Raw genomic sequence first — 15,079 nt, 5'->3', positions numbered from 1 at the left:
AAAACTCGTGGGTTTGGGGTAAAAACTCGTGGGTTTGGGATGGAAAAACTCGTGGGTTTGGGACCGAAAAACTCGTGGGTTTGGGATGGGAAAACTCGTGGATTTGGGATGGAAAAACTTGTGGGTTTGGGATGGAAAAACTCATGGATTTGGGATGGAAAAATTTGTGGATTTGGGACCGAAAACTCGTGGGTTTGGGATGGGAAACCTCATGGATTTGGGACAGAAAAACTCGTGGGTTTGGGACAGAAAAACTCGTGGATTTGGGATGGGAAACCTCATGGATTTGGGACCAAAAAACTCGTGTGTTTGGGATGGAAAAACTCGTGGGTTTGGGACAGAAAAACTCGTGGATTTGGGATGGAAAAACTCGTGGATTTGGGATGGGAAAACTCGTGGGTTTGGGATAAAAACTTGTGGGTTTGGGACAGAAAAACTCGTGGGTTTGGGATGGGAAACCTCATGGATTTGGGACCGAAAAACTCGTGGGTTTGGGATAAAAACTCGTGGGTTTGGGATGGGAAAACTCGTGGGTTTGGGATAAAAACTCGTGGGTTTGGGATGGAAAAACTCGTGGGTTTGGGATGGGAAAACTCGTGGATTTGGGATGGAAAAACTCGTGGGTTTGGGATGGGAAACTTCATGGATTTGGGACAGAAAAACTCGTGGGTTTGGGACAGAAAAACTCGTGGATTTGGGATAGGAAATCTCATGGATTTGGGACAGAAAAACTCGTGGGTTTGGGATGGGAAACCTCATGGATCTGGGATGGGAAAACTCGTGGATTTGGGATGGGAAACCTCGTGGGTTTGGGACCAGAAAACTCGTGGGTTTGGGATGGGAAAACTCGTGGATTTGGGACAGAAAAACTCGTGGGTTTGGGATGGAAAAACTCATGGATTTGGGATGGAAAAACTCATGGATTTGGGATGGGAAAACTCATGGATTTGGGATGGAAAAACTCATGGGTTTGGGATGGAAAAACTCATGGATTTGGGATGGGAAAACTCGTGAATTTGGGATGGGAAAACTCGTGGATTTGGGACCAGAAAACTCGTGGGTTTGGGATAAAAACTCGTGGATTTGGGATAGGAAACCTCATGGATTTGGGACAGAAAAACTCGTGGATTTGGGATGGAAAAACTCGTGGATTTGGGATAGAAAACTGCTTTGGTTTGGGATGGAAAAATTCCTTGGATTTAGGATGGAATCTCCCTTGGAACTGGAATGCAAAACCCTTGGACTTAGGACAGAAAACCTCTTGGATTTGGGATGGGAACTGGGATAGAAACTCCCTCGGATCTGGGACGCAAACCCCACGGATTTGGAATGGGAATCTCCACGGATCCGGGACGGAAATCCTGGATCTGCTGGGCTTCACCCAAATGGACAAAGCAACCCAAGCACCAACCAACTCGGCTGAAGATCCACCCACACGACCACCCTTGGGATGAGCTGGGACCACCCGAAAAACCTGGAAGGGGCCCCCCATGGCATTCCCAAGGCGAGGAATCCGGGGATTTTCACGCACCTGGCGCGGCGTTTGCGCACCCGGCGCTCGTGCTCGGCCTCCTCGTAGTAGAACTCGTTGTGGCTGTTGTCGCGCCGCCGCGCCGCCGCCGCGATCACCGCCCGCGACTGCCCCGTGGAGTTGTTGGTGGAATTCTCTGTTGGCGGAGCCATCCAGAGCGGGGCTGAGCTCGGGAAAACCACCCGGAGCTCCCCCCAGAAAAATTCCAGAGAGGAAGGGAGAAAACACCCAGAGTTATCCCCAAAAAAATCCAGAGAGGAAGGGAGGAAGCACCCAGAGTTACCCCCAAAAAAATCCAGAGAGGAAGGGAGAAAACACCCAGAGTTACCCCCAAAAAAATCCAGAGAGGAAGGGAGAAAACACCCAGAGTTACCCCCAAAAAAATCCAGAGAGGAAGGGAGGAAACACCCAGAGTTATCCCCCCAAAAAAATCCAGAGAGGAAGGGAGAAAACACCCAATGCTCCCCTCAAACAAATTCTGGAGAGGAAGGGAGGAAATCCCTGGAACTCTCCTCAAAAAATTCCAAACAGGAAGGGAGGAAACACCCAGAGCTCCCTCCAAAAAATTTGAGAGAGGAAGGGAGGAAACCCTGAGGCTCCTCCCAATAAATTGCAGAGAGGAAGAACCCAGAGCTCCCTCCAAAAAATTCCAGAGAGGAAGGGAGGAAACTCCTGGAACTCCCATCAAAAAATTCCAGAGAGGAAGGGAGGAAGCACCCAGAGCTCCACCCAAAAAATTCCAGAGAGGAAGAACCCAGAGTTCCCCCAAAAAATTCCGTAAAAGAAGGGAGGAAAGCCCTGGAGCTCCCTCCAAAAAAATTCCAGAAAGGAAGAACCCAGAGTTCCCCCAAAAAATTCCGTAAAAGAAGGGAGGAAAGCCCTGGAGCTCCCTCCAAAAAAATTCCTGAGAGGAACACGAGGACAGGGATGGAGAAACGTCCACCAGAGCGAACGTGAGGATGAGGATGGAGGAATGGGAGGAGAAGAAGACGGAGAAGCCAAGAGGGGAAAGGGGGAATGGAACCTCACCCTCGCCGAGGGAATAGACCTTAAAGCCGGACATTTTCTTGGAGAGGACGGATTTGGGGAGGTTGAGCAGGGCAGGGTTGTAGACCGGGAAGTCGTGGTAGTAATTCTCCAGGATCCACACGGCCGCTCGCTGGATGCTGCGGGGGAACATCGGGAACGTGGGGCAGGGGGAGAGCGGGAACGCGTGGGGGGGACACACACCGAGGGACAGCAGGGGCTGGGAGGGAATTCCCGGGAAAAAACGTGGATGTGCCATCCCTGCAATGTCCGAGGTCGGGTTGGAGCCACCTGGGATGGTGGGAGGTGTCCCTGCCCATGGATCTGTGAGGTCCTTCCAACCCAAACCATTCCGTGATTCCATCAATTCCCAGAGAAAAGAGCTCCCACCATGAGAACATCCACCTTTCCCACATTACAAAATCCCCATTCCTACCACAAGAACTTCCACCTTTCCCACGTTACAAAATCTCCATTCCCACCATGAGAACATCCACCTTTCCACGTTACAAAATCCCCATTCCCACCATGAGAACATCCACCTTTCCACATCACAAAATCCCCATTCCCACCATGAGAACATCCACCTTTCCACGTTACAAAATCCCCATTCCCACCATGAGAACATCCACCTTTCCACGTTACAAAATCCCCATTCCCACCATGAGAACATCCACCTTTCCACATCACAAAATCCCCATTCCCACCATGAGAACATCCACCTTTCCACGTTACAAAATCCCCATTCCCACCACGAGAACATCCACCTTTCCCAAATCACAAAATCCCCATTCCCACCACGAGAACTTCCACCTTCCCACATTACAAAATCCCCATTCCCACCACGAGAACTTCCACCTTTCCCACATCACAAAATCCCCATTCCCACCACGAGAACTTCCACCTTTCCTACGTTATAAAATCCCCACTCCCACCATGAGAACTTCCACCTTTCCCACATCACAAAATCCCCATTCCCACCTTGAGAACATCCACCTTCCCATGTTACAGAATCCCCATTCCCACCACGAGAACTTCCACCTTTCCCACATTACAAAATCCCCATTCCCACCACAAGACCATGTACCTTTCCACATTACAAAATCCCCATTCCCACCACGAGAACTTCCACCTTTCCTACATCACAAAATCCCCATTCCCACCACGAGAACATCCACCTTTCCCAAGTCACAAAATCCCCATTCCCACCACGAGAACATCCACCTTTCCTACGTTACAAAATCCCCATTCCCACCACGAGAACATCCTCCCTTCCACATCACAAAATCCCCATTCCCACCACGAGAACATCCTCCCTTCCACGTTACAAAATCCCCATTCCCACCACGAGAACTTCCACCTTTCCTACATTACAAAATCCCCATTCCCACCACGAGAACATCCACCTTTCCTACGTTACAAAGTCCCCATTCCCACCACGAGAACTTCCACCTTTCCCACATCACAAAATCCCCATTCCCACCATAGACCATGCACCTTTCCACGTTACAAAATCCCCATTCCCACCACGAGAACATCCTCCCTTCCACATCACAAAATCCCCGTTCCCACCACGAAAACATCCTCCCTTCCACATTACAAAATCCCCATTCCCACCACGAGAACATCCACCTTTCCCACATTACAAAATCCCCATTCCCACCACGAGAACTTCCACCTTCCCACATTACAAAATCCCCATTCCCACCACGAGAACTTCCACCTTTCCACGTTACAAAATCCCCATTCCCACCACGAGAACATCCACCTTCCCACATTACAAAGTTCTCATTCCCATCATGAGAACATCCTCCCTTCCACATTACAAAGTCCCCATTCCCATCATGAGAACATCTTCCCTTCCACATCACAAAATCCCCATTCCCACCACAAGAACATCCACCTTTCCACGTTACAAAATCCCCATTCCCACCACGAGAACTTCCACCTTTCCATGTTACAAAATCCCCATTCCCACCACAAGAACATCCACCTTTCCACGTTATAAAATTGCCATTCCCACCACGAGAACTTCCACCCTTCCCACATTACAAAATCCCCATTCCCACCACGATTACATCCACCTTTCCCACGTTACAAAATCCCCATTCCCACCATGAGAACATCCTCCCTTCCACATTACAGAATCCCCATTCCCACCACGAGAACTTCCACCTTCCCTCATTACAAAATCCCCATTCCCACCATGAGAAAATCCTCACTTCCACATCACAAAATCCCCATTCCCACCACTAGAACTTCCAACTTTCCTACATTACAAAATCCCCATTCCCACCACAAGAACATCCACCTTCCCACATTACAAAATCCCCATTCCCACCACGAGAACTTCCACCTTTCCCACATCACAAAATCCCCATTCCCACCACGAGAACATCCTCCCTTCCACATTACAGAATCTCCATTCCCACCACGAGAACTTCCACCTTTCCTACATTACAAAATCCCCGTTCCCACCACGAGAACTTCCACCTTTCCTACATCACAAAATCCCCATTCCCACCATGAGAACTTCCAACTTCCCACATTACAAAATCCCCATTCCCACCACGAGAACATCCACCTTTCCACATCACAAAATCCCCATTCCCACCACGAGAACTTCCACCCTTCCACATCACAAAATCCCCCTTCCCACCACGAGAACATCCACCTTCCCACATTACAAAATCCCCATTCCCACCACAAGACCATCCACCTTTCCTGCACTACAAAATCCCCCTTCCCACCACGAGAACTTCCACCTTTCCTACATCACAAAATCCCCATTCCCACCACAAGACCATCCACCTTTCCTACATTACAAAATCCCCATTCCCACCACGAGAACATCCTCCCTTCCACATTACAAAATCCCCATTCCCACCACGAGAACTTCCACCTTCCCACATTACAAAATCCCCATTCCCACCACGAGAACTTCCAACTTTCCACATTACAAAATCCCCATTCCCACCACGAGAACTTCCACCCTTCCCACGTTACAAAATCCCCATTCCCACCACGAGAACATCCTCCCTTCCCACATTACAAAATCCCCATTCCCACCACGAGAACATCCACCTTTCTACATTACAAAATCCCCATTCCCACCACGAGAACATCCTCCCTTCCACATTACAAAATCCCCATTCCCACCACGAGAACTTCCACCTTTCCTACATTACAACATCCCCATTCCCACCACGAGACCATCCACCTTTCCCATGTCACAAAATCCCCATTTCCACCACAAGACCATCCACCTTTCCCACATTACAAAATCCCCATTCCCACCATGAGAACATCCACCTTTCCTACATCACAAAATCCCCATTCCCACCACGAGACCATCCACCCTTCCCACATTACAAAATCCCCATTCCCACCACGAGAACTTCCCCCGGCGCCGTCCCCACCTGAGGTGGCCGACGTTGTAGAAGCGGCTGGCGCCGTCGGCCGAGCGCACGGCCTTGAGCGTGAACTGCGGCTGCAGCTGCCGCAGCTCCAGCAGCACCACGGCCAGGTAGTGCACGAAGAGCAGCGCGTCCACCAGCGACACGGCGAACTGCACCACGCCGCGGTAGTTGCGCTCCCGCGAGTCCAGGATGCGCACGCCGTAGAAGAGCCAGTAGGACACCACCAGCAGGAACACCAGCACCATGAGGAGCGCGCGGAAGACGAAGACGCGCGGGAAGAAGGCTTTGGGGCGGCGGAAGAACAGGGCCCAGCTGCCCAGCAGGAGGATGAGGAGCTTGAAGGCCACCGAGATGAAGAGCCCCTCGCAGGGCGTCCCGCAGGGCTCCAGCTCCTCCCGCCACAGCAGCTGCGGGAGGAGGAGGAAGGCCAAGGGCGTGAGGAAGGCCAGCAGCGCCAGGGCCGCGCCCAGGGCCACGCCCAGGTGGCGGGAGCAGTCCAGGTGGGCGCTGTCCTCCATGTCCTTGGTGATGCGCGTGAGGTCATCGTGGGAGATGCTGTGCTCCGACGTGCCCGTCACCACCGTGGTGGTCTCGCCCCAGTTGTCGTCCTGGGGAGGGGACAGGGGACGTTTCGAGGGGTGGCTTTGTGTCCCACCTGTCCCACCTCACCTGCAGGACCTCCCACCCACCACAGCTCCAAACCAGGAAATGTCACCCTGTGGAGGTGACAGGGGACAGGAGACATTCCGAGGGGTGGTTCCATGTCCCACCTGTCCCAGATGGCCACCTCACCTGCAGGACCTCGCACTGACCACCCAGAGCAGGGGACATTTCAGGGGTGGCTTCGTGTCCCACCTGTCCCACCTCACCTGCAGGACCTCACACTGACCACCCAGAGCAGGGGACATTTCCAGGGGTGGCTCCGTGTCCCACCTGTCCCACCTCACCTGCAGGACCTCCCTCTGACCCAGGTGTCACCCTGAACAGGGGACATTTCAGGGGTGGCTTCGTGTCCCACCTCACCTGTAGGACCTCCCTCTGATCACCCAGGTGTCACCCTGAGCTGGGGACATTTCAGGGGTGGCTCCGTGTCCCACCTGTCCCACCTCACCTCCAGGACCTCCCATTGAGCACCCAGGTGTCACCCAGAGCTGGGGACATTTCGAGGTGTCCCACCTGTCCCACCTCAGCTTCAGGACCTCCCATGGAGCACCCAGGTGTCATCATGAGCTGGGGACATTTCAGAGGTGGCTCCGTGTCCCACCTGTCCCACCTCACCTGCAGGACCTCCCTCTGACCACCCAGAGCTGGGGACATTTCCAGGGGTGGCTCCATGTCCCACCTGTCCCACCTCACCTGCAGGACCTCCCTCTGACCACCCAGGTGTCCCCCTGAGCTGGGGACATTTCGAGGTGTTCCACCTGTCCCACCTCAGCTTCAGGACCTCCCATACTTTGCACCATCAAACCAAGAGTGTCCCCATTGTCACCCTGGCGAGATGACAGGGACATTCCAAGAAGTGGCTTTGTGTCCCACCTGTCCCACCTCACCTGCAGGACCTCCCTCTGACCACCCAGGTGTCATCATGAGCTGGGGACATTTCAGGGGTGGCTTTGTGTCCCACCTCCCCTGCAGGACCTCCCACCCACCGCATCTCCAGGAAATGCCACCCCGGCCAGGTGACAGGGCACATTCCGAGGGCGTTTCCCGAATCCCCTCAATCCCAGAGGAGCATTCCCTGTTCCCCAAACCCCCATCCCACCTCCACGCCCGGAGCGCTGCCCGGAGCCATCGCCCTCCTCAGGGTGGAGGAACCTCAGCCCGGGCCTGGGAATTCCGTTGGGAATTCCGTTGGGAATTCTCCCTCGGGGAAAGCTCCGGCTCCGGCAGGAGCAGCTTTGGGATCGGGAAGCTCCCGGATTTCCTGGCCAGCCCTTCCTGGCTGGCAGGACCAGCAGGAACACGCCCGGCACGCCCCCGCAGCGCCGGGAAGGCTGGGAATGCTTGGAAATGCTTGGAAATGCTTGGAAACCCTCGGGAATCCTTGGGAATCCTTGGGAATGCTTGGGAACGATTCAGGAATTGTCGGGAATTGTCAGGAATGGCTCCAGACAGGCCCTTCCCCGCTCCACAACCCCCTCTCCCAGCCAGAGAGGTGCCAAAATTCCCGGATTCCTCCCCAGCTGGATTCTTTCTCCCAGCCCTGTCCGTGTGTCTTTCCCTCATCCTGGTTTTGGGACATTCCTGGAATTTGGGCGATTTTTTTTTTTTTTGTTTTCCATGTCGGAATTTTCCCCACAGATTCCTGACGGGAAAACTGGGAAATTCCTCCCTGTTTTTCCACGGAACCCTGGAAAATTCCAGCCCAATTCCAGCCCAATTCCAGCCCAATTCCAGCCCAATTCCAGCCCAATTCCAGCCCAATTCCAGCTTGGAGCTCCCTGGGATGGTGGGAGGTGTCCCTGCCCATGGGATCATTCCCATCCAAGCAATTCCAGGGTTCCATGGATTTCGTTCCAAGGGGCAAAGCAGAGCTTGGGGCGCTCCAGGGCGGCTCCGGGAGCCTCATTCCCAAAAAATCCCTCATTCCCAGAAAAATCCCCATTTCCAGAAAAATCCCCATTCCCAGAAAATCCCCCATTCCCAGGAAAATCCCCATTCCCAGCAAAAGCCGCCGCAGAGGGAACATGAAAAGCTCTGGATCCGCCGCCGGCGTGGGCGGATTGGGACAGGATGAAAGGCCGGGATGGGGCTGGAGAAATTCCAGAATTTGGGAACGAGGGGCACCAAGGGCGGGGCGGCCTCCCCTATCCCATCCAGGCGGGAATTTGGGGCAAATCCTCCAAGTTTGGGGATTCATTGGGGATCAAATCCCGGGGGCGTTTTCCAGCCCTCGGAGCCGCGTCTCCTCCTCGCTTTCTCATTTTCTCGCTCTCCCCACAGGACCGGCCCGACCGGCCGGACCGGGAAATCCCGCCGGGAGAAATTCCGACGGGGGGAAAATTCCAACGGGGAAAATTCCAATGGGAAAAATTCCCTCATCCCTCGGGGGGTTCCAGCCCCGTCCCCCCACGCTCACCCTCTCGTCGCCCCGCGTGGATTCGTTGTCCAGCAGAGGCTCCCCCGGCGCTTGGATCGTCACCGATTTGTCCCCGCGCGTCCCCTCCCGGCTCTTGGAGCGGTGCCGCTCCCGCCGATCCCTGGGGAAAAGGACGGGAGAAAAAAGCAGGGATAATGGAGAAAAATGCAGGAAAAACGGGGGGGGGAAATGGGGAAAAATAGCAGGAAAAATGGGGGAAAAGCAGGGGGGAAATGGGGGGGAAAAGCAGGAAAAGAGAAGGAAAAAGGAAGGAAAAAAGAAGGAAAAAGGAAGAAAAAAAAAGGGAAAAAGAAGGGAAAGGAAGGAAAAAGGAAGGAAAAGGAAGGAAAAAAGAAGGGAAAAAGAAGGGAAAAAAAGGGAAAAAGAAGGAAAAAGGAAGGAAAAAGGAAGGAAAAAGGAAGGAAAAATAGCAGGAAAAATGGGGGAAAAACGGGGGGAAAATGGGGGGTAAAACAGGAAAAGAGAAGGAAAAAAAGAAGGAAAAAAGAAGGGAAAAGGAAGGAAAAAAAAGGGAAAAAGAAGGAAAAAGGAAGGAAAAAAGAAGGGAAAAAGAAGGGAAAAAAGGGAAAAAGAAGGAAAAAGGAAGGAAAAAGGAAGGGAAAAGGAAGGAAAAAGGAAGGAAAAATAGCAGGAAAAATGGGGGGAAAACAGGGGGGAAAATGGGGGGGAAAGCAGGAAAAGAGAAGGAAAAAAAGAAGGAAAAAAGAAGGAAAAAGGAAGGAAAAAAGAAGGGAAAAAGAAGGGAAAAAAGGGAAAAATAAGGACAAAGGAAGGAAAAAGGAAGGAAAAAGGAAGGAAAAATAGCAGGAAAAATGGGGGAAAAACAGGGGGAAAATGGGGGGGAAAAGCAGGAAAAGAGAAGGAAAAAAAGAAGGAAAAAAGAAGGAAAAATGGGGAAAAAGTTGAGAAAAATGGGGAAAAAAGAAGGAAAAAGAAGGAAAAAAAAGGGAAAAAGAAGGGATAAAGAAGGAAAAAAGAAGGAAAAATGGGGAAAAAGTTGAGAAAAATGGGGAAAAAAGAAGGAAAAAAGAAGGAAAAAAGAAGGAAGAAAGAAGGAAAAAAGAAGGAAAAAAGAAGGAAAATGGGGGAAAAGCAGGAAAAGAGAAGGAAAAAAAGAAGGAAAAAAGAAGGAAAAAGGAAGGAAAAAAGAAGGAAAAAGGAAGGGAAAAAAAGAAGGAAAAAGAAGGAAAAAGGAAGGAAAAAGGAAGGAAAAAGGAAGGAAAAAGGAAGAAAAAATAGCAGGAAAAATGGGGGAATAACAGGGGGAAAAAGGGGGGGAAAAGCAGGAAAAGAGAAGGAAAAAAAGAAGGAAAAAAGATGGAAAAAGGAAGGAAAAAAGAAGGGAAAAAGAAGGGAAAAAGAAGGGATAAAGAAGGAAAAAAGAAGGAAAAATGGGGAAAAAGTTGAGAAAAATGGGGAAAAAAGAAGGAAAAAAGAAGGAAAAAAGAAGGAAAAAAGAAGGAAAAAAGAAGGAAAAAAGAAGGAAAAAAGAAGGAAAAAAGAAGGAAAACGGGGGAAAAGCAGGAAAAGAGAAGGAAAAAGGAAGGAAAAAGGAAGGAAAAAGGAAGGAAAAATAGCAGGAAAAATGGGGGAAAGACGGGGAAAAATGAGGGGAAAAAAGCAGGAAAAATGGGGAAAAAAGCAGGAAAAATGGGGAAAAAAGCAGGAAAAAAGCAGGAAAAAAGGGGGGAAAAGTTGGATTGGGACACCCACGGGGATGGGGACACCCACGGGGATGGGGACACCCGTGGGGATGGGGACACCCTCGGGGATGGGGACAGGGGTGCAGGTCCCCCACCTGTGCTTGCGGGAGCTGCGGGAGTGGCCGGATTTGTAGGAGTACCCAGAGTACTGGGACTCGTTGTCCATGGCGTCGGAGCGCCGGGGCCGGCGCCGCTCCGGGCTGGGGGCTCGGGGCTTCCCCGGGAGGGCGGCCAGGGCCTCCTTCAGCGGGGGCTTCCTCAGGCCCAGGGGCGCCTTCAGCAGATCCACCGTCACCTTGAGGGGCTCAATTTTGTCACCTTGGCGTGGCCTCGCTCAGGAGAAAAGGACGCGCCCACCTGCGGGGACACACGGGGAGCGTCAGCGGGGCTGGACCAGGACGGACCAGGATGGACCAGGATGGATCAGGATGGACCAAGATGGACCAGGATGGACCAGGATGGACCAGAGCCAGCCCAGAATGGACCAGGATGGACCAGGATGGACCAGGATGGCCCAGGATGGATCAGGATGGACCAAGATGGACCAGGATGGACCAGAGCCAGCCCAGAATGGACCAGGATGGACCAGGATGGACCAGGATGGCCCAGGATGGACCAGGATGGACCAGGATGGACCAGGACAGACCAGGATGGACCAGGATGGCCCAGGACGGACCAGGATGGACCAGGACGGACCGGGACGGACCAGGATGGCCCAGGATGGACCAGTATGGAGCAGAAGGGCCCAGTACGGATCAGGATGGACCAGGATGGACCAGGATGGACCAGAACGGACCAGGATGGACCAGGACGGACCAGGATGGACCAGGATGGCCCAGGATGGACCAGGATGGCCCAGTACGGACCAGGATGGACCAGGATGGACCAGGATGGCCCAGTACGGACCAAGATGGACCAGTACGGACCAAGATGGACCAGGGTGGACCAGGATGGACCAGGATGGACCAGGATGGACCAGGATGGACCAGGACGGACCAGGATGGACCAGGATGGACCAGGATGGACCAGGATGGACCAGAACGGCCCAGGATGGACCAGGATGGACCAGGATGGACCAGGATGGATCAGGACGGTCCAGGATGGACCAGTACGGACCAGGATGGACCAGGATGGACCAGAACGGCCCAGGATGGACCAGAACGGACCGGGATGGACCAGGATGGACCAGGACGGACCAGGATGGACCAGGATGGACCAGGATGGACCAGTACGGACCAGGATGGACCAGGATGGAGCAGGATGGACCAGAACGGCCCAGGATGGACCAGGATGGACCAGGATGGCCCAGTACGGACCAGGATGGACAAGGATGGACCAGAATGGACCAGGATGGCCCAGGATGGACCAAGATGGACCAGGACGGACCAGGATGGACCAAGATGGACCAGGATGGACCAGGATGGACCAGGACGGCCCAGGATGGACCAGGACGGTCCAGGATGGACCAGGACACGCCAGGATGGACCAGGACGGTCCAGGATGGACCAGGATGGACCAGGACGGACCAGGACAGACCAGGATGGACCAGGACAGACCAGGATGGACCAGGACGGTCCAGGATGGACCAGAACGGCCCAGGATGGACCAGAATGGACCAGGACGGACCAGGATGGACCAGGATGGACCAGGATGGCCCAGGATGGACCAGGACGGACAAGGATGGACCAGGATGGACCAGGATGGACCAGGGTGGACCAGTACAGCCCAGAATGGACCAGGATGGACCAGGACGGCCCAGGATGGACCAGGACGGACCAGTACGGCCCAGAATGGACCAGGAAGGACCAGGATGGACCAGGATGGACCGGGATGGACCGGGATGGACCAGGATGGACCAGGATGGACCAGGATGGACCAGGACAGACCAGGAAGGACCAGGATGGACCAGGATGGACCGGGATGGACCAGGATGGACCGGGATGGACCGGGATGGACCAGGATGGACCAGGACGGACCAGGATGGACCAGGACGGACCAGGATGGCCCAGGATGGACCGGGATGGACCAGGATGGACCGGGATGGCCCAGGATGGACCAGGACGGACCAGGATGGCCCAGGATGGACCAGGATGGACCAGGATGGACCGGGATGGCCCAGGATGGACCAGGACGGACCAGGATGGACCAGGATGGACCAGAACGGCCCAGGATGGACCAGGATGGCCCAGAATGGTCCAGTACGGCCCAGAATGGACCAGTACGGACCAGTATGGACCAGAATGTCCCAGAGCCCCTCCTGTCCCTGCATCCCATTCCCAGGTGGGAAATGGGGCCAGGAAAGGGAATTTGGGATGGGCAGGGAGAGGGAATTCAGGATGGGCAGGGAGAGGGAATTTGGGATGAGCAGGGAAAGGGGATTTGGGGTCAGGAGTGACAGGGAATTTGGGATGGACAGGGAGAGGAAATTCGGGATGGGCAGGGAAAGGAGATTTGGGGTTAGGTGGGAAAGGGGATTTGGGATCTGGGGCTGCGCCCCCCCCGGGAATCTGGGAATTTGGGATTCCCTCGGGACGATCCTGCCAAACCTTTCCCCAGGGTTTTGGGGGAATCTGCGCCCCCCGATCCCGCAGCCCGGGAGGCCCCAGCTGCCTCTGGGAGCCGTCCCAGCCTCCCAGGTTTCCATGGAAATCCCATTCCCAGCGAATCCACCCCAAAACCCCCTCGGGCCCCTTTCCCAAGGCCCCGGGAAAGGGGGAGAGGGGTCAGGGAGGCGCAAAGGGGGAAGGGGGGAATTCCTTTGTCCGGAATTCCGGATGATCCCGCACGGATCTCCATGGAAACCGAGGCCGTTCCCGCGGCCGCCGTCGCCCGGGAGACGGGAACGGGGCCGGGAGAGGCTGGGGGTCCCAGTATGGCCCAGTAAGGGCTGGACCCTGTCCCAGTATGGCCCAGTAAGGGCTGGACCCTGCCCCAGTATGGCTCTGTAATGGGTGGATCCTCTCCCAGTATGTCCCAGTAACACCAGCAGGAGCCACGTACTGGGGGTCCCAGTATGGCCCAGTAAGGGCTGGATCCTGTCCCAGTATGGCCCAGTAATGGGTGGATCCTGCCCCAGTATGTCCCAGTAATGGGTGGATCCTGTCCCAGTATGTCCCAGTAACACCAGTAAGAGCCACGTACTGAGGGTCCCAGTATGGCCCAGTAAGGGCTGGATCCTGCCCCAGTAACGCCAGTAATGGCTGGATCCTGCCCCAGTATGGCCCAGTAAGGGCTGGATCCTGCCCCAGTATGGCCCAGTAAGGGCTGGATCCTGCCCCAGTATGTCCCAGTAACACCAGTAGGAGCCACGTACTGGGGGTCCCAGTATGGCCCAGTAAGGGCTGGATCCTGTCCCAGTATGGCCCAGTAATGGGTGGATCCTGTCCCAGTATGGCCCAGTAACACCAGTAAGAGCCACGTACTGGGGGTCCCAGTATGGCCCAGTAAGGGCTGGATCCTGCCCCAGTAACGCCAGTAAGGGCTGGATCCTGTCCCAGTATGGCCCAGTAATGGGTGGATCCTGCCCCAGTATGTCCCAGTAACACCAGTAGGAGCCACGTACTGAGGGTCCCAGTATGGCCCAGTAAGACCAGTAAGGGCTAAGTCCTGTCCTAGTCCCCCCAGTAATGGGTGGATCCTATCCCAGTATGTCCCAGTAACACCAGTAAGAGCTCAATCCCAGGCTTCCAGTGTCCCCAGTAAGAGCCGGATCCCAGGCTCCCAGTAACCCCAATAATGGATGGATCCTATCCCAGTATGTCCCAGTCCCTCCAGTAATGGCTGGATCCTGTCCCAGTAACCCCAGTAAGGGCTGGATCCCGGGCTCCCAGTTCCCCCAGTAACACCAATAAGGGCTCCCCAGTAAGGGCTGGATCCTGTCCCAGGATGTCCCAGGAACCCCAGTAAGGTCTGGATCCCATCCCAGCCCCCCCAGTCCCCCCAGTAATGCCTGGATCCCATCCCAGCATCCCCAGTAATGCCTGGATCCCATCCCAGTATCCCCAGTAATGCCTGGCTCCCATCCCAGTATCCCCAGTATTGGCCAGATCCCCTTCCAGTAACCCCAGAATCGCCAGTATCCCCAGTAATGCCTGTATCCCATCCCAGTATCCCCAGTAAGGGCCGGATCCCATTCCAGTCCCCCTGGTCCCCCCAGTATTGGCCGGATCCCATCCCAGTATCCCCAGTAATGCCTGGATCCCATCCCAGTCCCCCCAGTAATGCCTGGCTCCCATCCCAGTATCCCCAGTAATGCCTGGATCCCATCCCAGTATCCCCAGTTAGGGACGGATCCCATCCC

At 54.4% G+C, this 15,079-nt stretch overlaps 1 protein-coding gene across 7 annotated transcripts in view; it reads right to left on the bottom strand.

Moving 5' to 3' along the window:
• VANGL2 (VANGL planar cell polarity protein 2) overlaps positions 1–15,079 on the bottom strand; it is a 28,708-nt gene that overhangs the window by 7,525 nt on the left and 6,104 nt on the right. For 5 of the 7 annotated variants that reach the window (XR_012577328.1, XR_012577330.1, XR_012577329.1 and 2 more), the window contains exons 3-7: positions 10,875–11,136; positions 9,056–9,176; positions 5,977–6,584; positions 2,561–2,697; positions 1,532–1,667 (exon numbers count right to left, since the gene is read on the bottom strand). Coding sequence is in view for 4 of the 7 variants with exons in the window: in XM_074529297.1 (XP_074385398.1) it covers positions 1,532–1,667; positions 2,561–2,697; positions 5,977–6,584; positions 9,056–9,176; positions 10,875–10,945 (1,073 nt within the window). In the remaining 3 variants the exon portion in view is untranslated. Of the gene's footprint in view, positions 1–1,531; positions 1,668–2,560; positions 2,698–5,976; positions 6,632–6,746; positions 6,914–9,055; positions 9,177–10,874; positions 11,137–15,079 lie in introns of those variants that run through there. The other 2 variants (XM_074529300.1, XM_074529299.1) reach the window with 2 other exon arrangements.

Source organism: Zonotrichia albicollis, chromosome 30 (genome assembly GCF_047830755.1).
Source record: "Zonotrichia albicollis isolate bZonAlb1 chromosome 30, bZonAlb1.hap1, whole genome shotgun sequence".
NCBI lineage: Eukaryota > Metazoa > Chordata > Aves > Passeriformes > Passerellidae > Zonotrichia > Zonotrichia albicollis.
Note: the sequence above shows the minus strand (reverse complement) of the source record. Positions and strands in the feature narration are given on the sequence as shown.